The 22483-nt window shown below is 48.3% G+C and overlaps 2 protein-coding genes across 3 annotated transcripts; one reads left to right on the forward strand and one right to left on the reverse strand.

The window, feature by feature from the left end:
- Positions 1-4278: 4278 nt before the first annotated feature.
- On the forward strand, positions 4279-8301 carry THRSP (thyroid hormone responsive). 2 transcript variants are annotated; one of them, XM_008258577.4, is made up of 2 exons: positions 4279-5023; positions 7204-8301. In XM_008258577.4, exon 1 carries the CDS (start codon positions 4552-4554, stop codon positions 5002-5004), a length of 453 nt encoding a protein of 150 aa, XP_008256799.1. In that variant the 5' UTR covers positions 4279-4551; the 3' UTR covers positions 5005-5023; positions 7204-8301.
- A 2277-nt stretch (positions 8302-10578) lies between these two features.
- NDUFC2 (NADH:ubiquinone oxidoreductase subunit C2) lies at positions 10579-20496 on the reverse strand. The gene is made up of 3 exons (XM_002708483.5): positions 19983-20496; positions 12230-12373; positions 10579-10758 (listed from the first exon to the last, which is right to left on the reverse strand). Exons 1-3 carry the CDS (start codon positions 20149-20151, stop codon positions 10709-10711), a joined length of 363 nt encoding a protein of 120 aa, XP_002708529.1. The 5' UTR covers positions 20152-20496; the 3' UTR covers positions 10579-10708.
- Between the last annotated feature and the right edge of the window lie 1987 nt (positions 20497-22483).

Raw genomic sequence — 22483 nt, forward strand, 5'->3', positions numbered from 1 at the left:
AGGGCTGATAGACGGTAAGCTCTCAATACATGAGCTCCTCCAGGTGACAGAGCTGGGTACTGGAGCACGTGGCAGGGGCTGAGTGATGGGGCCAGATCACAAACTGTAAGGCGCCTGACCCTTGACCCCAAATGTTTCCCAGTAGGTCAGGACTGGAGTGAAGGTGTGAAGAAAAACCTCAGGCCCATTAGATGATGAGTGGATGGAAAGATCATTTTGGCCAGCGCCGCGGCTCACTAGGCTAATCCTCCACCTGCGGCGCTGGCACACCGGGTTCTAGTCCTGGTCCGGGCGCTGGATTCTGTCCCGGTTGCTCCTCTTCCAGGCCAGCTCTCTGCTGTGGCCTGGGAGTGCAGTGGAGGATGGCCCAAGTCCTTGGGCCCTGCACCCACATGGGAGACCAAGAGAGGAACCTGGCTCATGGCTTCCGATCGGCGCGGTGTGCCAGCCGCAGCGGTCATTGGGGGGTGAACCAATGGAAAAGGAAGACCTTTCTCTCTGTCTCTCTCTCTCACTGTCTAAGATTTTTTTTTTTTTTTGACAGGCAGAGTTAGACAGTGAGAGAGAGAGACAGAGAGAAAGCTCTTCCTTCTGTTGGTTCACCCCATAAATGGCCGCTACGGCCGGTGCACCGCTCCAATCCGAAGCCAGGAGCCAGGTGCTTTCTCCTGGTCTCCCATGCGGGTGCAGGGTCCAAGGACTTGGGCCATCCTTTACTGCCTTCCTGGGCCACAGCAGAGAGCTGGACTGGAAGAGGAGCAGCCAGGACAGAATCCGGCGCCCCAACTGAGACTAGAACCCGGGGTGCCGGCGCCGCAGGCGGAGGATTAGCCTAGTGAGGCGCGGCGCTGGCTGAAAGATCATTTTCTTAGAAAGATTTATTTATTTTTTATTTAAAAGTCATAGTTACAGAGTGAGAGAAGGAGAGGCAGAGAGAGTGGTCTTTCATCTGCGCGTTCCCTCCCCAGATGGCCGCAATGGCCGGAGCTGCACCAATCCGAAGCCAGGAGCCAGGAGCTTCTTCTGGGTCTCCCATGTGGGTGCAGGGACCCAAGGAATTGGGCCATCTTCTACTGCTTTCCTAGGCCAGATCATTTTTTCAACTGGAAAACTTGTCCCAGCCTTGGTCCAGGTCCTTCTGTAGCTACCTGGCTCCAGCACAGCCAGGGTTACTTGGTGTCTGGCAGCTCCAGCCACCATCTGATCACCTTACCCTTGCACCACATTCACATTGTTCCTGGAGGGCCTTGACCCTGGTGCCTCTGCGGCCCGTTCAATCCGTCCAGCTGGGGGCATTCAGGTACTCACAGGATGAGGGCATTGCCATTTCAGAAAGAATGCACCGTGTCCCCCCCTACACCCCCCAGGAAGGGCACACTGGGAAACCAAATAGAGTTCGGGGTCTAGTGCAGTGTCTGCTACTTCTCTTCCCTTCTTTGCTGGGACTTTCCCTGCAGTAACCCAGCTAGACCAGGTAACCCGTTTTCCCTGGGATGTGGTAGCTTTGAGAGCAGGACAACTGGGTCCCTGTGGAACCACAGATCTGCTACATCCACTAAAAAAAAAATCCTGTGTTTTCCTTTTGCTGCCTCCTTTCTCTCCCCACTGCTAGAACCTGAGTCCACCGACCTCTGAGGCCTACTGTCTTCTCCCATGACACATGGCAGGCAACATTTTATCCAGGGCCTGCTGTCTGCCACGAGACCTGGGGGCAGTCTGTATGTGCAAGCTGCTGGCTGTGAGCATGCTCAGGTGTCAGGTGGACGCTCCTCATGCCTTCTGCACTCGTTCACTCGTTTGTTTACCCGATGACTCCTTCCTTCATTCTTCATAAGCATATTCAACTCCTCTCTCATTCCCTCTGATTCAGGCCCAGGAACATGTCTGGGAATAGGTTGGCCTCTGATGGCCTTAAAATGTGAGGCACCAGGGCCATGTGCTCAGGCGTCACCCAGGGTCTGACCTGGAGAGGCCTTAACAAAGATCAGCCCTCTTGGTTATCTAGATGAGGCAACTGGGGCCTGGGGAGGCCCGAGGCTGCCTCAGGACTCTGGGCAAAAGAGGCTAGAGGCAAGCTGCTCCCAGGGCACTCCTGCTGTGCCCTCTGTGCCAGAGCCAGCTCTTCCAGCCGTATGCAAGCAGAACATCATGTTTGTCAGTTTTGAGTCAGTGACCCTGGAGCTGGGTTAAAAACACAAGAACTAAGGCAGAGAGTAATGCCCCCAGGGACTCGGATGTGCGTCAGGCGTTACACAACCCGGGCTACAAGGGCCTTCCCTGCAGAGGTCTCCAGGCTCTCGCCTTACCACACAGATGTTGGAGTCCAGGAGCCTGGTCACAGGTGGGCTGCAGGCAGCTCCAGAGCCCAAATCAGTCTTGGCTGCACCCACTGCTCAGTGACCCTGAAAGTCTGAGCACAAGGGAGCCTCCCATTTTCTTTCTTTCCTTTTTTTTTTTTTTTTTTTTTTTTTTTTTTTTTTTTTGACAGGCAGAGTGGACAGTGAGAGAGAGACAGAGAGAAAGGTCTTCCTTTTTCCATTGGTTCACCCTCCAATGGCCGCTGCGGCCGGCGCACTGCGCTGATCCGAAGGCAGGAGCCAGGTACTTCTCCTGGTCTCCCATGGGGTGCAGGGCCCAAGCACTTGGGCCATCCTCCACTGTACTCCCTGGCCACAGCAGAGAGCTGGCCTGGAAGAGGGGCAACCGGGACAGAATCCGGCACCCCGACTGGGACTAGAACCCGGTGTGCTGGCGCCGCAAGGCAGAGGATTAGCCTAGTGAGCCGCAGCGCCGGTGCCTCCCATTTTCTTGAGGAGAAAACATTTGAAGAATTTTTTTCTCTCACAAAAATCAAACAAAAATATTATAGGGTTGGAAATGAATTAATCAAATGTTTACTTAAGTAATTCTTTAAATGAATGTATTCATTGGGAAAAATTGCTCTTTCCCACTCATAAGTAATTTTATGCAGATTCTTCACCCTGCTGATTGAGGTAATCTTGGGCTAGTGCATTCTGTACTTGGTAGAGGACAAGCACCCCTTATAACGAAGACAGTGAGCACAGCACAACCCCTCCTGACTAAGCTTCTAGCCCCACTTCAGTGCTCTTTGCCCCGCACCAAGGTGTTGTCCCTTTTCCCTCATTTGTTCCTAGCTGGGGTGCCCCGGATGGAAGAATTGGGCATGCCTGAAGAGACTATCCCAAGGGGCCAGCCTTGTGGTGCAGTGGATTAAGTCACCACCTATGACACTGGCATCCCCCATGAGCACTGGTTGGAGCCACTGCTGCTTCACTTGTGATCCAGCTCCTTGCTAATGTGCCTGGAAGAGCAGTGGAGGATGGGAAAAAGTCTTGGGCCCCTGTAACCCACATGGGAGACCCAGATGGAGTTTCAGGCTCCTGGCTTGGGCATGGACCAGCTCTGGCCACTGCAGCCAGCTGGGGAGTGTACCAGCAAATAGAAGATCTCTGTTTCTCTCTCTGTTTTTCCCCATCTCAAACTCTTCTTTCCAAATAAACAAATCTTAAAAATCAATCCATAATTGGGGCTGGTGCTGTGGCGCAGCAGGTAAAGCTGCCGCCAATCCCATAAGGGCGCTGGTTTGAGTCCCGGCAGCTCCACTTCCCATCCAGCTCTCTGCTTTGGCCTGGGAAAGCAGTGGAAGATGGCCCAAGTCCTTGGGCCCTTGTGCCTCTGTGGGAAGACCTGGAGGAAGCTCCTGGCTCCTGGCTTCTGATCAGTGCAGCTCTGGCCGTTTTGGCCAGTTGGGGAGTGAGCCAGCAGATGGAAGACCTCTCTCCTTCTCTCTCCGTGTAACCCTTTCAAATAAAATAAATCTTTTAAAAAAATCAATCCGCCGGCGCCATGGCTCACTTAGCTAATTCTCTGCCTGCGGCGCCAGCACCCCAGGTTCTAGTCCCGGTTGCTCTTCCTCCAGTCCAGCTCTCTGCTGTGGCCCGGGGAAGGCAGTGGAGGACGGCCCACGTGCTTGGCCTGCACCCGCACGGGAGACCAGGAGGAAGCACCTGGCTTCTGGTTTCGGATCAGTGCAGCGCCGGCCGCAGCAGCCATTAGGGGAGTGAATCAACAGAAGACCTTTCCCTCTGTCTCTCTCTCACTGTCTATAACTCTCTCTTTCTGTCTCTCACTGTCTAACTCTGCCTGTCAAAAAAAAAAAAAAAATCAATCCATAAATAAGAGGCAGCTTGTCTCAAGTGACCTGGAAGAATTATTTATTGCATTGGGGTCAATGCCCCAGTTGCCAAAGGTAAAAACTAACTGGCTCTGCAAGTTGCTGAAGGAAGATCTGGGCTCTCACTCAGGCGGTTGTGTTGAACTGAAATGACAAGCAGAGGCTGCCAGGTCTGTCCCTGGGCAGACAATCACCTGATACAGACGTTGGGGCCCAAGCGCTGGGATTGGCTCAAAATGGGGCTGTGTTGGCCCAACAGCTGGGCCTTGGCATCCTGTCAATCTGTCGTCAGCTCCAGAGCCTAGAAATAGTGCTTGGGCAGTCTGCTGAACTCCAGTCTGTAAGAGGAAGCAACCATGCAGGTGCTAACCAAGCGCTACCCCAAGAACTGCCTGCTGACTGTCATGGACCGGTATTCAGCAGTGGTGCACAACATGGAGCAGGTGGTGATGATCCCCAGCCTTCTGCGCGACGTACAGCTGAGTGGGCATGGGGGCCAGGCCCAGGCTGGGACCCCTGATCTCTACACCTACTTCACCATGCTCAAGGCCATCCGCGTGGATGTGGACCATGGGCTGCTGCCCCGGGAGGAGTGGCAGGCCAAGGTGGCAGGCAGTGAAGCTGATGAGGCTGAGAATGAAGCTGCCGAGACGGAGGAGGCCGAGGAGGAGAGGATCTCAGGGGAGCTGGACCTGGAAGCCCAGTTCCATCTGCACTTCTCCAGCCTCCATCATATCCTCACCCACCTCACTCTGAAAGCCCAGGAGGTGACAAGGAAATACCAGGAAATGACGGGACAAGTCCAGTAGGCCTTGGATTCTAGGGAAGGTAATGGCGGCCATGCTGATGGATGCCAGAGTCCACCAAGGGACATTACGGGTGGAGAGGGAGTGTTGGTAAAACTCAGTGCAAGATAGCCAGCCTGGCTGTCAGTGACCCTCATGTATTGAGATCACTACCTGGGAGGGCCCAAGACCAGGCCTTCCTTTCTATCCTCTGACCCAGAACTGGTAATGCAGTCAACTGTTACGGAGACAGTAGGAAAAGTGGCCTGTGGTTGCATAACTCATATGTACAAATGTGCTTGTATACATGTGCATTTATTAATAATTACGTGAATACTTGTTGAACAAATGTGTTGACTTCTTTAAGACTCTGATGAAAGGAATGGAATCTGTAGAGTTCAGGTTACAGAACTGTCCATCTAACTTCAGGGCTTATGCCACCACCAAGACCTTCCTACAAATCCCAAGAATCCTTGATGTCATGTATTAATAGCTTTCATTTGAACAGAGAGTGCCAGCACAGCCTTTAAGTGCCTGACATTTATTCTTCACTTAATTCACTTAATCTTCCCAATAATCCTACAAGGAATTTATTTCCATTTTAAAAATTCAGAAACTTAATCAAGGCATGTGTATTTTCTTAAGTGTACATTTTGAATTGTACATGTGAGTGGTTGTGCTTCCCAACAACTTTTTCAAGTAATGGAACATGGAAAATTATATATACATGGCATATGGAGGCACATGGGTGAGGCTGCTCACAGTACCCCTGGTAGTGCTATGCTGGCTATGCTAGGTTGCAGTCAGTCAAGTGGAAGGCCAAGAGACCACCAGCGTGGCACTCTAACCTGGTTCAGGCACATCCAAGTGTGTAGGCTCGCTTGTTGAGAAGCCGTTGTGTGTACATGTGTGTTGCAGCCTGAGCCTCATGTCCATCCACAGGAAGGCTGGGGTTGTAAGGTGAGGAATAGCAAGCTAGACAAGCAAGGGTTGGCCAAGGGTAGGGGGTGGGAAGAAGGCCTAGCTCAGTCATGGGTGGGCAGATTGGGAGAAATTAGGTTTTGACCCTGAGCCATCTACCAGCCCTGCTCCTTACAACTGTCTTCTTTAGGAATAAATCACATCCATGTGCAGTAAAATCTCAAAATCACCTGATGTAGGTATGTAGGGCAAGATTTGCATTCCCAATTCATTAGTAAGGAAATGAAAGCGAGAGAGATGAAGTGACTCACCGGAAGACACATAGTAAGGAGACAAAACAGTACCAGTCCTGACTATGAGCTGGCTACTCTTTCCGTCATACTCTCTACCATATGGTGTTGCTTTCATAATCTGCCTGAAGGCCACTCTGTAGTGATGAATAAATGTGGCCCCTAGACACAAAGCTGAGAGAGAATTCTGCTCTAGGTATATTCTCAGCCATTTTTCCTCTCAACTAACTCCAGCGGTCAACCGCAACCCTGCTTCCCTCTTGTCTTGAGGCTTCCTGGGCTGCCTTCCAAAGGTTGTTCTTGAATTAAACTGTGCTAGCTCAATACTAATGAGCTATGAGGCCTTGGATAAGACACTTCACTTCTTTAGGTTTCAGTTTCTCCATTAAATATTAACAGTAGTAGTAAAAAAAAAAATTGGCATATAAACCATTTTTAAATCACTAGCATGATTACCATTCCCTTTTACAGATTAAAAAAAACTGGAGACCTGAGAATTAAAACGAGTCCTAGGTAATTGGCATGTGTGAATCCTGGCCTAACTTTGACCTCATCCTTTTCCTCTACACTAGCAGATATTTTGTGTCCCTAGAGCCTTTGAATTCTGCAGTCTAGGCTGGAGATGAGACTGGAAGATGACACTCCCTGGCCAACCAGCTTGAAAAACAGAGCAGCAACTCTTCCTCACAAAGCCCCAACACGCCCCAACACGACCGCTCACGAAGGCTGCATTACTGACACAGCTGGGTTCTTGTCCTGGCTCTGCCACTGACTTCTGTATGAACTCAGACAACTTACTTCCTGCATCTCGGTCTCCCTTTTAGTAAAATGGAAGATGGCTTATTCCAGTTCTAATAATCTATGATTTTCCTTAAAGGGCTGAAGCACTGCCAAGTGTTCTTATAGAACACCAAAATTTTTATTTCACTTTTCTTCCTACTCTGATAGGTATATATCTTAGTTGCTTGATTTTATACTCACTGGGTTTTTCAAATTTTTTTGTACTCCACAGACTGCTTACACAATAGAAGACAGACCTCTGATGAGGACATGCAGCACTCTGCTAGCCCTGCTGGTGGATCAGAAAGGCCTAGGCCTGCAGCAGGAAGTGAAGGTGACTTGGATCTCTCAGATACTCTGCCACCTCCCTCTGCACACTAATTCATGGACTCCAGTCACTGGCCCACCCTTAGGATGTTGCTATTTGTAATTCCCTTGCTCCTCTTATGGGCCTGGGGTGGTGTCTGCTTTCATCACTGCAACTAAAATACCTGAGAGGAGCTTCTTAAGAAAGGAGGTTTACTTTGGCTTACAGTTTGGAGGATCATAGTTCAAGATGGGTAGCCTGATTGGTTCAAGCATCTGAAGAAGCCAGAGGATGGTGGAGGGACAATCACATGGTGAGCTGGGAAAAAGAAACTAGAAGCGCACTCATCTTGTCCTCCATGTGGTCTCTCATAATTCCATCACAATTGGATCACGGGGCACCACCTCATTGACTTAATAAAACCCAATCACTTTCCAAAGGCCCCACCTTCAGAAACAACTGGATCAAGTTTCCACCCTAATCAATGAACTGCTAATCTATTCATTGCTAACCTAAAACTTTGGGGTTTAAAAGTCTACACAAATTTGGGGAGCCATATCCTGTTCAATCCATGACACTGGCCTATGAGGGACGAGACAAAGGTACAAAGGTACCTGTCTAGGGTACTACTGTAAAGAGCATAGGTGTTAGTGTGTGACCAAAGCTCACATCCTCTTCTTGGCAGTCATTCACTATGGGACCTTGGGCAAGTTATTTAACCCCTAAGAGCCTAAATTCCCTCATCTGTAGAATGGGGATATCACCTACCTCACAAGGTTATGAAAATTACACACGATGATGAATGAGAAGCACCTGGCATGTGGGAGCTAACAGGTTGAGTTTTTCTCCCCCTTCACCTATGTATTTGCTCTAGCCCTTGCGTTTTGCTCTCCAGAACTAAGAGGTAGTGGAGTCCCTTGGGATGAGTGTTTCACCCTCTTCTACCTGCTGACTACTGATGTGGAAGAGCACAGGTGAACTATAAACCTATTTATTGTGGTACCAATAAAAAATTTCCTTGCATTTGTAAATCTCTTTATTTCTAAAGCACTTTCTCTAACATGACTTCACTTTTTACAAGCAGTTATCAAGAGAACAGAGATTGGGGAAGGTGTCGTGGCACACTAGGTTAAGCCGCTGCTTGAAATACCCACATTCTCCTACCCCAGTGCCTGGTTAGAGTCCTGGCTACTCTGTTTCCAATCCAGCTTCCTGCTAATCCACCTGGAAAGGAAGCAGATGATGACCCAGGTATCTGGGCTGCTGCTACTCATGTGGGAGGCTAGAATGGAGTTCCTGGCTCCTGGCTTTGGCCTGGCCCAGCTCAGCTGTTGCAGCCACCAGGGGAGTGAACCAGTGGGTGGAAGATCTTTCTTCTGTCACTCTGCCTTTCAAATAAATAAATAAATACATCTTAAAAAAGGAAAAGAAAAAGAGACAGAATTCATTTGTTTTTGCCCACAAATCATTGCTATGGCTCACACTGTCACACAATTTGAAATCCTGTATAAGGAAACAATTTTATTAATCTCCATAAATGAATTTGATTTCAAAATCACAGCTTGAAAACCAAAACGTTCTCTACAAGCATTGACTTTGGTGATAACCATAAAGAACAATCTCATTCTGGTCTGGTGTGGTCTTTTACTTCTGTATGCACATGTACTATGACAGCTCCGAGCCCACCTGCTCCAAAATGATCCGCCTAACAGCAAAGACCTTTATATCAGAGCTTTGTTCTCCCTGTGTTAAGTCTCTTCCTTCCAAACCACCATTTATATTGTTTCAGAGAACTCAGAAATACAAACCTGACCACATTACACCCAGTAAAATCCCTGTGGTGACTTCTCAAAACCTTTAGGAAGCAGTCATTCTGCATCACACAACTCTCCATCATCTGGCTTTGTATTTGCTTTGCACAAGAATGGGAGCATGCTTACTTTTTCTATAAGGGGCTGGATTCAATTTTAGGATTCTCAGACCATAACATGTCTACCACAACCTACTCAACTTTGCTGCTGTTATCTTGAAAGCAGCCATAAACAACATGTAAATAAGTGAACATGGCTGTATTCTAATAAAACTTCATTGGCAGTGAGCCAGACTTGATCCTCAGGCTGTAGTTAACCATAACCAACCTACAAGTAAATTCCATTTTAAAACTGTTCGGATGTCGTCTTTATTTTTTCATTATTATTTTTTAAAGATTTATTTATTTGAAAAGCAGAGTTAAAGAGAGGCAGACACAGATCTTCCATCCACTGGTTCACACCCAAGACGGCTGCAACGGCCAGAGCTGGGCCAGTCCGAAGCCAGGAGCCTCCTCCTGGGCTCCCACTCAGGTGCAGTGACCCAAGGACCTGGGCCATCTTCCACTGCTCTCTTAGGCCATTAGCAGACAGCTGGATTGGAAGTGAAGCAGCCAGGATCTGAACTGGTGCCCATATGGGATGCTGGTACTGCAGGCAGAGGCTTCACCTGCTACACCACAGTGCCAGCCCCCAGGTGCCTTCTTAAAACTGGGAAAATGGGGCTGGTGCTGTGCTATAGTGGGTAGAGCCGCTGCCTGCAGTGCCGGCATCCCATATGGGCACCAGGTGGAGTCCCAGATGCTCCTCTTCCAATCCGGCTCCCTGCTAATGTGCCTGGGAAAGCAACGAAGATGGCCAAAATCCGTGGGACCCTGCAGCCATGTGGGAGATCAAGGAGAAACTCTTGGCTTCTGGCTTTGGATTGGCCCAACTCTTGCCATTACGGCCATTTGGGGAGTGAACCAGCAGATGGAAGACCTTTCTCTCTCTGTCTCTCCTCTATCTCTGTAACTTTGACTTTCCAATAAACAAATCTTAAAAAAAAAAAAAAAAAAAAAACAACCTGGATAAATGGAAACTGAGTGTTTTCTTTTTTTCTTGGAATATATATTTACTTGAAAAGCAGAGTGACACAGAGAGAGGAGGGAGGGAGAGGGAGACAGAGAGACCATGGGAGAGCAGTCATCCATCTGCTGGTTCACTCCTTAAATGGTTGCAATAGGCTAGGTCAGTATAAAGGCAGGAGCCAGGAAATCTGGCTCTCCCAAATGGGTGCCAGGGACCCAAGCGCCTGGGCCGTCATCTGCTGCCTCCCAGTCATGTAAGCAGGGAGTTGGATCATAGGTGGAGTAGCTAGGACTCACACCAGCACTCCAATATGGGATGTGGGTGTCACAGGAGGCAGCCTAACCCACTGTTCTGCAATGCCCACCCCAAACAGACCATTTTCTGATAAGTTGATTTTTTTAAGACAAAAAGGGAGGCAGAGTACTCACAACTATTTTAATTAGAGGTGTTAACATATAGATTAACATTATCTTCAGCTATTATGGAAATATGTTCCATAAAATTCAGAAATAGCAGGTATCAATGAACCTGGGGCAAGCATTTTGAAGATTTCAATGCACAGGATGGAATTCTTCAAGAATTTCACCGTAAGTTTTCTTATCTATAAAAGGAAAAGATCATAAGAGATTAATTTTGTTTTAAAAATTATATTTTGTAACAAAACTTGACACTCAATAATCTTATTGATAGAAACTCTGCTTGTTTTTAATGTTTGCCTTCCCCAGATTCCTATTTTCTGCACTGCAGACAATGGCTTAACACACTGTGCCACAGCACCAGCCCCTTGTCAAAGTCATATTTTGAAGCCTAATTCCTAATGTGATGGTATTAAGAGATAGGGCCTTTGGATTAGTCCCTTTAAAAGGCTGGAGGGAGCTTGTTTGACCCTCGCACCATCTGACGACACATGGAGGAAGTCACCTCTGAAGCAGAGTGAGCCCTCAGTAGATATTTAATCTACTGGCACCTGCGGAGGCCTTGATCTTGGCCTTCTGAAGTCTCCAGAACTGTGAGCAATAAATGTCTCTTGTTTATAAATTACCCAATTTATAGGTGTATTGTTACAGCAGCCCAAATGAACTAAGATAACCCCTTAGAATTTCCTTATTTCCTTGTCCTCAACCATGGCTTGGTAATCACTGAGACAGTCTGTTTCACTGAATGAAGAGTAACTCTGGAGGAATCTGTGGTGATGTCCACACGGCTGTCAGGGGGGACAAGGTGCCGCTAGGGGTATCCTGGCTAAAGTGGTGAAGGAAGAAATAAGAAATAGGTAGGGAAGGGTGAAGGTCAGCTAGAAGAGGCCAGAGACTGACTTGGTCAAGCTCTCCATGCCCCCAGGGGCAGTTTCAGAGGCTCCTGGCACACCTGCCAGTACCCTGCTGCTCAGAAATAGATTGAGCCCTGTGGCTACACACACTCCTGCTGACTGAGGGGACCAGTGGAGATCTCTTTCAGAAAAAGCCAGACGGGAGGAGGACTGCTCAGCCACTGGGTCTCACGTATTCTCAAGACTCCAACGGTTCTGAGTATTCCCTATTCCTGACACATATCCTACAGACACTGGATACCTATTTTCACCAAAAAGATGTCAGCAGATTTGCTGTCTGCAGAAGAAGTAAGACTGAAGGCAGAACTGAGCTACAGGTAAGTGCAACAGTCTAACCAAGAGACAGATTATGTCTGAATCACAGTAGCAACAGTGGGAGAGATAGGAGACTTCAAAGTTGAGAAATAATTAGGAAGAAAAGTTTCTAAGACTTGATGACTAATGGAGAGTGAAGAGGAAAGACTTAAAGAGACACTCGAGCTTCTGCTTGAGGGTCTGGGGGAAGCAGGACGCAGAAGAGCAGGAGGGACAGGAAGGCTGAGGGGACAAGAGCTTGTTTCCTGTCCAAGGGGCACAGATAATGTCATAAATCATATACAGGATTCAACAGGATTCTGGTCCACAGACAAAAATGTGGGAATCAACAGAATATACAAAGTTCCTGAAGCCATTGGCATGAGCAAGATTAACCAGGGAAAACGGTACAGTGAGGACAGAGGGTTTCTACAATGACTTAAATTACCTTTTTCAGGAAAATCCTCTGGATGTGAATTCATATACCCAAACATGTCATGGTCCCTCACAGCATACATATAATCTTGACGTTTTAAAAGATAATAGCCAGCAAAAACAAAGGAAGTAACATATAAAAGCTGGCGATGCAAACCTGAAATTCAAATGACAAATCCAAAAGAAAGCAAAAATCAGTCAATGTGTAGTAGGAACTGCATTTTTACATTTCAGACAGATAATTTATTGTTATAGTATTTCTCCAATATTCTTTAATTTAAAAATATGAGCTTTTCTATATGGTCTGTATGATTTTCCTGAACAAACGTCCTCAACTTTGAAACATCCTATATCTTTTTAAATTTTTTTTTCTTTTAAGATTTATTTATTCATGGGCCAGCGCTGTGGTGCAGCAGGTAAATATCCCGACCTGAAGCGCTGGCATCCCATATGGACACCGGTTGGAGACCTGGACGCTCCACTTCCTGTCCAGCTCTCTGCTGTGGCCTGGGAAAGCAATAGAAGATGGCTCAAGTCCTTGGGCCCCTGCACCCGCGTGGGAGACCCAGAGGAAGCTCCTGGCTCCTGGCTCCTGGCTTCGGATCGGTACAGCTCTGGCCATTGCAGCCAATTGGGGAGTGAACCATCAGATGGAAGACCTCTCTCCCTCTCTCTCTGTGTAACTTTGACTTTCAAGTAAAATAAAAGATTTGAAAGGCAGATTTACAGAAGAGCAGAGGCAGAGAGAGAAAGGTCTTCCATTCGCTGGTTCACTCCCCATATGGCTGCAACGGCTGGAGCTATGTTGATCTGCAGCTAGGAGCCAGGAGCTTCTTCTGGGTCTCCCACGTGGGTGCAAGGGTCCGAGAACTTGGGCCATCTTCTACTGCTTTCGCAGGCCATAGCAGAGAGTCCCTGCTTTCACTATGGACTGCAATCAGCAAACCAGATCATTGTCAAGTTCTCCTATATGCCACTGAACTACATAAAGACCCAGATTCTCTCTATGCTGACCCATACAAATACATTCCTCACAGAAAAAAGTTCCAGACACGTTAGCAATGTTTTAGACAACGATCAACATCCCAATCCTGCAGGCATGGCATGACCTCTTCTCAAGTCTCCATTTCCCAAACCTCTCCTTTCTCTCCGTGGAGGTCTTCCTCCAACCCACGTACTACTCCTCCACAATCACTTTCATCTTCTTTCCTTTTATTAACTTCAGTCTGGAAGCCACTGTGCTCTTTGCAGAACACCATAAATTGCTGACTTATTAAACTAGAAACCAGCACATTTTTAGTTTTGTGGACTATATACTTGAATTACCAACTAACTATAAATTTAGGGCAGGTAAATGGTAAGTAGCAACAGGGTTAAAATCAACTGATGAGAAATCACTTAAGAGAAATTTTACTTAATAATAATTTTACTTAATACTTTCCACTAATTTGAAAAATCTTGTCTACAAAACTTTATTTCATTGTCAGAATATTCTATTATTACCCATTAAATGCCAGGGCTGTGGTTTGAAAATCCACTGTATTCCTCTCCATCCCTACTTTTCCAACTCTCTTAGAAACATAATTTGTTATCCTATGTGCATAAATTTGTGCTGCAATGTATTTTTTTTTTTTTTGGACAGGCAGAGTGGACAGTGAGAGAGACAGAGAGAAAGGTCTTCCTTTGCCGTTGGTTCACCCTCCAATGGCCGCCGCGGCACGCGCATTGCGGCCGGCGCACCGCGCTGATCCAAAGCCAGGAGCCAGGTACTTATCCTGGTCTCCCATGGGGTGCAGGGCCCAAGCACTTGGGCCATCCTCCACTGCACTCCCTGGCCACAGCAGAGAGCTGGCCTGAAAGAGGGGCAACCGGGACAGAATCCGGCGCCCCGACCAGGACTAGAACCTGGTGTGCCGGCGCCGCAAGGCGGAGGATTAGCTTAGTGAGCCGTGACGCCGGCCCGCTGCAATGTATTTTTAAATGGATTTGGTCTGCAAATCTTTGGAAGGCTGGGATCATGTTTTATACTTCCTTGTAATCTATACATACTTACTCATTCAACGGGGATCTCATTGTGGCACAGCAGGTTAAGCCACCATCTGTAATGCTGGCATCCCATATTAAAGCACCAGTTCATGTTCTTGCTGCTCCACTTCCAACCAGCTCCCTGTTAATACGCCTGGGAAGGCAGCAGAAGATGGCTCAAGTACTCCTATCCTGTCACCCAGATAAGAGACCCAGATGTAGTTCCTGGCTCCCAGCTTTAGCCTGGCCCAGTCCTGACCAATGCAGCCTTCTGGGGAGTGAACCAGAAGATAAAGATCTCTTTTTTTCTGTCTCTCCCTCGTCACTCTACTCTGCTTTTTCAAATAAATAAAATATATTAAAAAATAAAATATATTAAGACACATTATATTTTAAAATACTCATTGAGTATCAATTATAAGCCAGACACTGGGTGACACAAATATGATATGCATTCCATAAACATTGCTGAGGATAACCGTTTCAATAAAAGCTTCAAAACCTAAATCTTCAAAGCAATTTAGGGAAGCTCGGGGAACTCAGGAACTCTGAAGTCCTGTGTTTTACATACATTACCTCATTTAGTTCTCAGAGACAAGGAACTTCCCCAGAATCAAAAGCCTAGAAGGGTAGAGGGGTATCAAACCCAAAAGCATTTTTTTTAAAGATTTATTTATTTACTTGAAAGTCAGAGTTACACAGAGACAGGAAGAGTGAGAGATAGAGAAAGAGATCTTCCATCCACTGGTTCACTTCCCAAATGACTGTAATGGCCAGGGCTGGGCCAGGCCGAAGTCAGGAGCCAGGAGCCTCATCCAGATCTCCCATGTGAGTGCGGGGGCCCAAGAACCTGGGTCATCTTCTACTACTTTCTTAGGCACACTAGCATGAAGCTGGATCAGAAGTGGAGGAGCCAGGTCTTGAACTGGTGCCCCTATGGGATGCTGGTGTTGAAGGTGGTGGCTTTACCTGCCATGCTACAATGCTGGCCCCAGCATATGCTCTTAACAAATGTGCTCTTCCACCTCTCAGAAAGGTACAAATTGCTAAACTGCCAAAATGAGTGAGATTATGTGGTCCAGACTTTACATTTCCGCTAACCTTCACTTTCTCTGGAACAATCTACTGCCATCTATACCTCCTTTGTGCTCCCAAAGTGTCCTCTGTTCACCCACCTGTCAAAACATTTATCCATCACACAGTTCAGTAATAAATTGTACTGGTTTGTCGTCTTGATTCAATTAGGGGCTTCTGAAGGACACAGTCAGTATTCTTCACCCCACATACCTAGTAGGTAGCACAGTGCCTGGCATGGAAAAAGTACTCTGTCTAGTACCTTCTATGGATCAGACATCTTACCTAAAGAACCTCACTTAATTCTCACAACAGATATGCAAGAACTAATCATTTTCGTTCTACACAGAGGGAACTTTGGCTCCGAACAGACTCCATAGGCAACTTGCCCAGAGAGACATAGCTGGGAAGCAGCAGAACACAGCCATTGATTCCAAAGCAGAGCTCTTTACAGCACACCCAGGCACAGGTTTGAGCAAATGCAGAGTGGTGATGAAGGGAGCAAAGATATAGATTAAGATCACTCCTTTCAGGCCTCGGCTCACCAGGCTAATCCTCCGCCTTGCGGCGCCCGCACACCGGGTTCTAGTTCCAGTCGGGGCACCGGATTCTGTCCCAGTTGCTCCTCTTCTAGGCCAACTCTCTGCTGTGGTCAGGGAGTGCAGTGGAGGATGGCCCAAGTGCTTGGGCCCTGCACCCCATGGGAGACCAGGATAAGCACCTGGCTCCTGTCATCGGATCAGCGCGGTGCGCCGGCCGCAGCGTGCCGGCCGCGGTGGCCATTGGAGGGTGAACCAACAGCAAAGGAAGACCTTTCTCTCTGTCTCTCTCTCACTGTCCACTCTGCCTGTCAAAAAAAAAAAAAAAAAAAAAATCACTCCTTTCTGTAGTAAGGGGTCATGTCCATGTCCATGAGAGACAGGATCCCAGATGTGAGAGCTGGAAACAGAGATGTGATGGGCTGGGAGCTCCTGTCCAGGAACAACATAGAGCTGGAAGAAAGCTAGAGGAACAAGTGGTTCCTCTACTAGGAGGGTTTTTTGTTTATTTGTTTTAAAGATTTATTTATTTATTTATTTGAAAGGTAGAGTCACAGAGGCAGAAAGACAAAGAGAGGTCTCCCACCCGCTGGTTCACTCTCCAAATAGCTGCAATGGCCAGAGCTGGGCCAATCCGAAGCCAGGAGCCTGGAGCCTCTTTCAGGTCTCCCATGTGGGTGCAGGAGTCCAAGGACTTGGGCCATCTTCTACTGCTTTCCCAGGCCACAGCAGAGAGCTGGATCAAAAGTGGAGAGCTGGGGCTGTTGCCGTGGTGCAGCAGGTTAATTCTCCGCCTACGGTGCCGGCATCCCATATGGGTGCCAGTTCGAGTCCTGGCTGCTTCTCTTCCAATCCAGCTCTCTGCTGTGGCCTGGGAAAGCAGTGGAAGATGGCCCAAGTTCTTGGGCCCCTGCACCCACATGGGAGACCAGGAAGAAGCACCTGGTTCCTGGCTTCAGAGTGGCATAGCTCTGGCCATTGCGGCCATTTGGAGAGTGAACCAACAGACGGAAGACCTTTCTGTCTCTCCCTCTCAAATAAATAAAATCTTAAAAAAAAAAAAAAGTATTGGAGAGCCAGGACTAGAACCAGCTTTGATATGGGATGCTGGTACTGCAGGTGTGGCTTTACCCACTAGGCTACAGTGCCAGCCCCTCTACTAGCTTTTTTCCCCTAGCTCCAATCAATGCTTCACATTGCTGACAAAGTTTTTTTTTTTTTTTGGACAGGCAAAGTGGATAGTGAGAGAGCGAGACAGAGAGAAAGGTCTTCCTTTCACCATTGGTTCACCCTCCAATGGCCGCCATGGCTGGCGCGTTGCGGCCGGCGCACCACGCTGATCCAACGGCAGGAGCCAGGTGCTTCCTCCTGGACTCCCAGGAGAGAAGCTGGCCTGGAAGAGGGGCAACCAGGACAGAATCCGGCTCCCCGACCGGGACTAGAACTCGGTGTGCCGGCGCTGCTAGGTGGAGGATTAGCCTATTGAGCTGCGGCGCCGGCCTGCTGACAAAGTTTTTAAAATGTATTTATTTTGGCCGGCGCCGTGGCTCAATAGGATAATCCTCCGCCTGTGGCGCCAGCACAATAGGTTCTAATCCCGGTCGGGGTGCCGGATTCTGTCCTGGTTGCCCCTCTTCCTGTCCAGCTCTCTGCTGTGGCCCGGGAAGTCAGTGGAGGATGGCCCAAGTCCTTGGGCCCTGCACCCACATGGGAGACCAGGAGAAGCACCTGGCTCCTGGCTTCGGATCAGCGCGACACACTGGCCGCAGCACGCCGGCCGCAGTGGCCACTTGGGGGTGAACCAATGGTGAAAGGAAGACCTTTCTCTCTGTCTCTCTCTCTCACTGTCCACTTTGCCTGTCAGAAATAAAAAAATAAATAAATAAAAAATGTATTTATTTCAGACACAGAGAGACGGAGATTGGGAGCCCCATTTGCTGATTTGCCCCCCAGTGCCTGTAACAGGGCCAAAGCCAGGAGCTAGGAACATAATCCAGGTCACCTACATGGGTAGCAGGAACTCAATGACTTGAGCAATCATTGTTGCCTCCCAGAGTCTGCATTAACAAAAAGGTGGAATCAGGAGCTGGATCCAGGTAAGGAACCCAGGTACTCTGATGTAGGATGTAGGTATCTAGGATAAATACCTATCCCAAAAGTGGCTTTTTTAAAAAAAATATTTATTTATTTATTTGAGAGGCACAGTTATAGACAAAGAGAGGGAAACACACAGAGGTCTTCCATCCGCTGGTTCACTCACCGAATGCCTGCAGCAGCTGGAACTGAGCTGATCTGAAGCCAGGAGCCAGGAGCTGCTTCTGGGTCTCCCATGTGGGAGCAGGGGCCCAAGCACTAAGGCCATCTTCCAGTGCTTTCCCAGGCCATTAGCAAGGAGCTGAATCAGAAGTAGAGCAGCCATGACATGAACTGGCACCCATATGGATGCCAGCACCACAGAGCCTTAACCTACTATGCCACAGCACCAACCCCCAAAGATGGCCTTTTAAAAAACAGGTTTGGGGGCCAGTGTTGTGCAGTGAGCTAAGCTGCCGCCTGCAATGCTGGCACCCCACATTGGAGAGCAGGTTCGAGTCCTGCTTGGCTTCCAATCCAGCTCCCTGCTAATATGCCTGGGAAGGCAGCAGAGGATGGTGTAAGTACTTGGACCCCTGCCTACAATGGAATTTTAGACTTCTGGTTTTGGCCTGGATCAACCCCAGCTGTTGCAACCATTTGGACAGTGAACCAACAGATGGAGGATACCCCTGTCTCTGCCTCACTCTGCCTTTCAAATAAAAAGTAAATTTTTCGGAGCTGGTGCTGTGGCGCAGCATATTAACACCCTGGCTTGAAGTGCTGGCATCCCATATGGGCACCGGTTCTAGTCCTGGCTGCTCCACTTCCAATCCAGCTCTCTGCTGTGGCCTGGAAAAGCAGTAGAAGATGGCCCAAGTCCTTGGGCCCCTGCACCCATGTGGGAGACCTGGAAGAAGCTCCTGGCTCCTGGCTTCGGATCGGCGCAGCTCGGGATGTTGTGGCCAACTGGGAAGTGAAGCATCGGATGGAAGACCTCTCTCTCTCTCTCTGTAACTCTGACATTCAAATAAATAAAGTAAATCTTTAATAAAAAATAAGTAAGTAAATTTTTAAAAAATATAATACAGGTCCGATCACACTGCATTCTAAGGTTTCAACAGCTTGTAAGGTTCCTGGCCGCCCAGAGGATAAACTGTCAACATCACCCAGAATCTCCATTGCAGCCTTACTGCCCTAACCAACTACCAACAACCCCACACTCAAAGGCCCCTGCCTCCATTTGCTCCCACTGGCCCCATGAGCCCAGAAAACTCAGAGTTAAGTTTAGACACCTCTCCCACAAGTTCTCTATTCATTCCTCTTAAGAGCCACAGCTGTAACCTCCACTGCTGTGTCAGCTACTATGAGGATAGCCAGTCTGACAGAAGACCGGTAACATGTTTCTAAGAAACACAGCCCACTGGGTTAGTATCCCTATTCAAAGCTTGGTCCCCTAACCAAGAGTTGCACCAGTGCGCGGGAGCTTGTTATTAACACTGCCAAGCCCCTCCCCAGAGCTAAATGAATCAGAATCCACATTTTAACAAGATTCCTAGCGCATTGGTATGCACGTTAAGTTTGAGCAGCATAGGTTTGGAACATGCAGTCTAACACCAAACACCAGGCCCTGCTTCTTACTATCCATATGACCTTGGGCAAGCAGCCTGACGCTCTCTTGGGCTGTTACCTCATTTGCGGGTAACATCTCCCCATAAAATGTTTGAGGACTAAATGCTGTAATGCCCGCTGCATGTCAGTAATGGATGGCGTGGAGTGAACGCTCATTTGTGCACGCACAACAGCACGAAGAGGTCCCGCGACCTTCACCGAGTCACTGGGTTCATGACTAAGTCCCTGATTGGCTGCACCTCACTTTCTCCAAGTGCTAAATGACACTCTAAAGAGGGGCGACAGCCCAGGGAAGCTAGGCGGGACCAGCGAGGCGAAAAGGCCCGGGAAAGACGAAATACTTCAGGCGGGCTTATGGCGGAGCCGGCCCGTAGTCCTGCGACCCCCTCTCCTCCCAGCCGATCTCGCCCGCGCAGCCCTCACCGGCCATCGTCACAGGCCTCCGCCGGAGAGCGTTATCAAGCAGGCCGGAGCAGTAGCCCATGAAGCCGAAGTAGAGCAGCCGCGGGTCGGTAAGCTTGGGTGGCGGCAGGCTCCGGGCCTCATCAGGCAGGAACTTTAAGGGCTCTCGGCCCGGCCGTCCGCTCATCATGGTGTCGCCGTTCCCACCTGAGGCTCGGCCTCAGAATTGCAGCTACAAAGAAAACGACCACGACCACTGCACCGGTCTAAGCAGCGAACTTTTCTCCTCCGAGCGCGGGGCTGAAGGGCATGGCGCAGCGCGGTGCAGCACCCAAACGCTTCCCCGTGCGTACTGACACCCGAACTCCGCACGCGAAGTTCCGGCTTACTAAATGACCCACGGTGCTCGCCCAGGGTTCCGGGCCCAGTGCTAAGGGCTGGAGGAACAGACCAAAGAGCCACAGTGGGCGAGAGCTGGGAGACGCTGATTCTTCGCGGAGCTTCCTCACCCGGACTTGCTTCTCGTTCCCCTGTGCCGGATTGTCCATTCAGCTAAGCTTTATATCTTTGCATCCAGAGCCCACAAGTGGGCATAATGGATAGTTTTGAGAAACAAGTGAAATCCTATAAAAACTAGTTTCCATTTTCTGGGTTTCTGGTCATTCATTCGCATGGCCACACCCTCCAAAGCGTTTGAGGCCCAGCCACAATAAAGAATTCGGAGACTAAATGACTGGATCATTTAGCCTACCCTTGAAATTTGGCTTCGGAGGCCGCATCCTAAAATGTTTTAGCTCTGGGTCTTCAGGTCCTTCCCCAAGGCCGAGGAAGGAGGTGTTGTGCAAAGGTTTGAGGAATGAAAGAAAGACGGATTCTGTACATTTTGAAAAGTAATCGTCCAGTCTCTGCTTACCTACCTCTCAAAATAGGGAGCTTCCATGTTGAATGGTTTTCTCTTTACAAATGCCTTCCGGACATTGAGCTAAATTTTTTTTCCTGTCCTGTCCATTCATTAGTAGGAGCAACATTTTATAGAGGCAAATGCTGATTAGACCAGAGGTTAATGCAAGGGTATATGCCTCCAAGGTACTGATTGATTTTCTAAGTGGAAGAATAAAACACTAGCCTAGAGCATTAAATAAAGGATGGTCGTTTTATGCCTATAAAAAGCACTCTATGGGCTGTAATATTTCAAGTTAGGAATATCCAAAGTCAAGTATATTAGAAGTTTCCTGGAAGCCAGCAAATATTTCAAAAGTTCATGCCCTTTGATTCAGTAATTACACATCTTGGAGTCTGTCCCACAAAAATACTAGGACATGAAAAAGCTTTCTTGCACCAAGTTTTAATTTTTTCAGCCACCGCATTTCTTTTCAAATTATATTAAAAGAATGCAAACCACCAAAAAGATTTCCAAGGACAGTTATGTCAATCCTGAATTCCAAAACCTGTTAGGCAAGCACAAAGATTTAAGTGATGTGGGGTCAGTACTGTGACTCAGAAGGTTAAGCCCCTGCCTGCAGCGCTGGCTTCCCATATGGGCTTCAGTTCAAGTCTCAGCTGCTTCACTTCCCATTCCGCTCTCTGCTAATGCACTGGGAAAGCAATGGAAGATGGCCCAAGTCCTTGCCCCTGGACCCATGTGGGAGACCCAGAGGAGACTCCTGGCTCCTGGCTTCAGATCTGGCTCAGCTCCAGCCATTGTGGCCACTGGGGGAGTGAACCAGCAGATGGAAGACCTCTCTCTGTAGCTGTAACCTCTCTGCCTCTCTGTGATTCTGCTCTTCAAATAAATAAATCTTTAAAAAAAACAAAGAAATTTACAATATAAAACAAAAGAACAATGTAACAAATACTCATATTCTACCATTTAACAGGTATTAATATTTTGTCTTGTGCATTTTCACCCTTTAAAAAAAAAAAAAAAGGAAATGATGTAGAGGGTTAAGCATGTGATGCCAGCATGCTGTCAGAAACGCCATCTGGATCTTGCACATGCGTGATAGGAGCCCAGGTAGTTGGGCCAGCCTCTGCTGCCCTCCCAGGAGCAGGAAGCTGGATCAGAAGCTCAGGAACCAGGACTCAACATTCCAATATCGAATGTTGGCATGACAGTGGTGGCTCAATATGCTGTGCCAGGATGCCAGGCCTCCATGTAGTTTTTTTTTGTTTTTGTTTTTTTTTTTTGTTGTTTGTTTTTTGTTTTTTTTTTTTTTTTTTGGATAGGCAGAGTGGACAGTGAGAGAAAGAGAGACAGAGAGAAAGGTCTTCCTTTTGCCATTGGTTCACCCCCCCAATGGCCGCTGTGGCCGGCACGCTGCGGCCGGGGCACCGTGCTGATCCGAAGCCAGGAGCCAGGTGCCTCTCCTGGTCTCTCATGTGGATGCAGGGCCCAAGCACTTGGGCCATCCTCCACTGCCTTCCCGGGCCACAGCAGAGAGCTGGACTGGAAGAGAAGCAACCAGGACAGAATCTGGCGCCACAACTGGGACTAGAACCTGGTGTGCCGGTGCCGCAGGCGG

This window comes from Oryctolagus cuniculus, chromosome 1, assembly GCF_964237555.1.
Source record: "Oryctolagus cuniculus chromosome 1, mOryCun1.1, whole genome shotgun sequence".
In the NCBI taxonomy this organism is placed as follows: domain Eukaryota; kingdom Metazoa; phylum Chordata; class Mammalia; order Lagomorpha; family Leporidae; genus Oryctolagus; species Oryctolagus cuniculus.

What these genes read in the sequence shown, in the direction of transcription:
- THRSP (XM_008258577.4), top strand. Translation starts at nt 4,552, where the DNA reads ATGCAGGTGCTAACCAAGCGCTACCCCAAGAACTGCCTGCTGACTGTC.
- NDUFC2 (XM_002708483.5), bottom strand. Translation starts at nt 20,151, where the DNA reads ATGATGAGCGGACGGCCGGGCCGAGAGCCCTTAAAGTTCCTGCCTGAT. An exon ending in GAGGCCTGTGACGATGGCCG is followed by an intron (nt 12,374 to 19,982) that starts GTGAGGGCTGCG and finishes TTTGAATTTCAG; the next exon opens with GTTTGCATCGCCAGCTTTTA. An exon ending in AGAGGATTTTCCTGAAAAAG is followed by an intron (nt 10,759 to 12,229) that starts GTAATTTAAGTC and finishes TTCCTTTTATAG; the next exon opens with ATAAGAAAACTTACGGTGAA.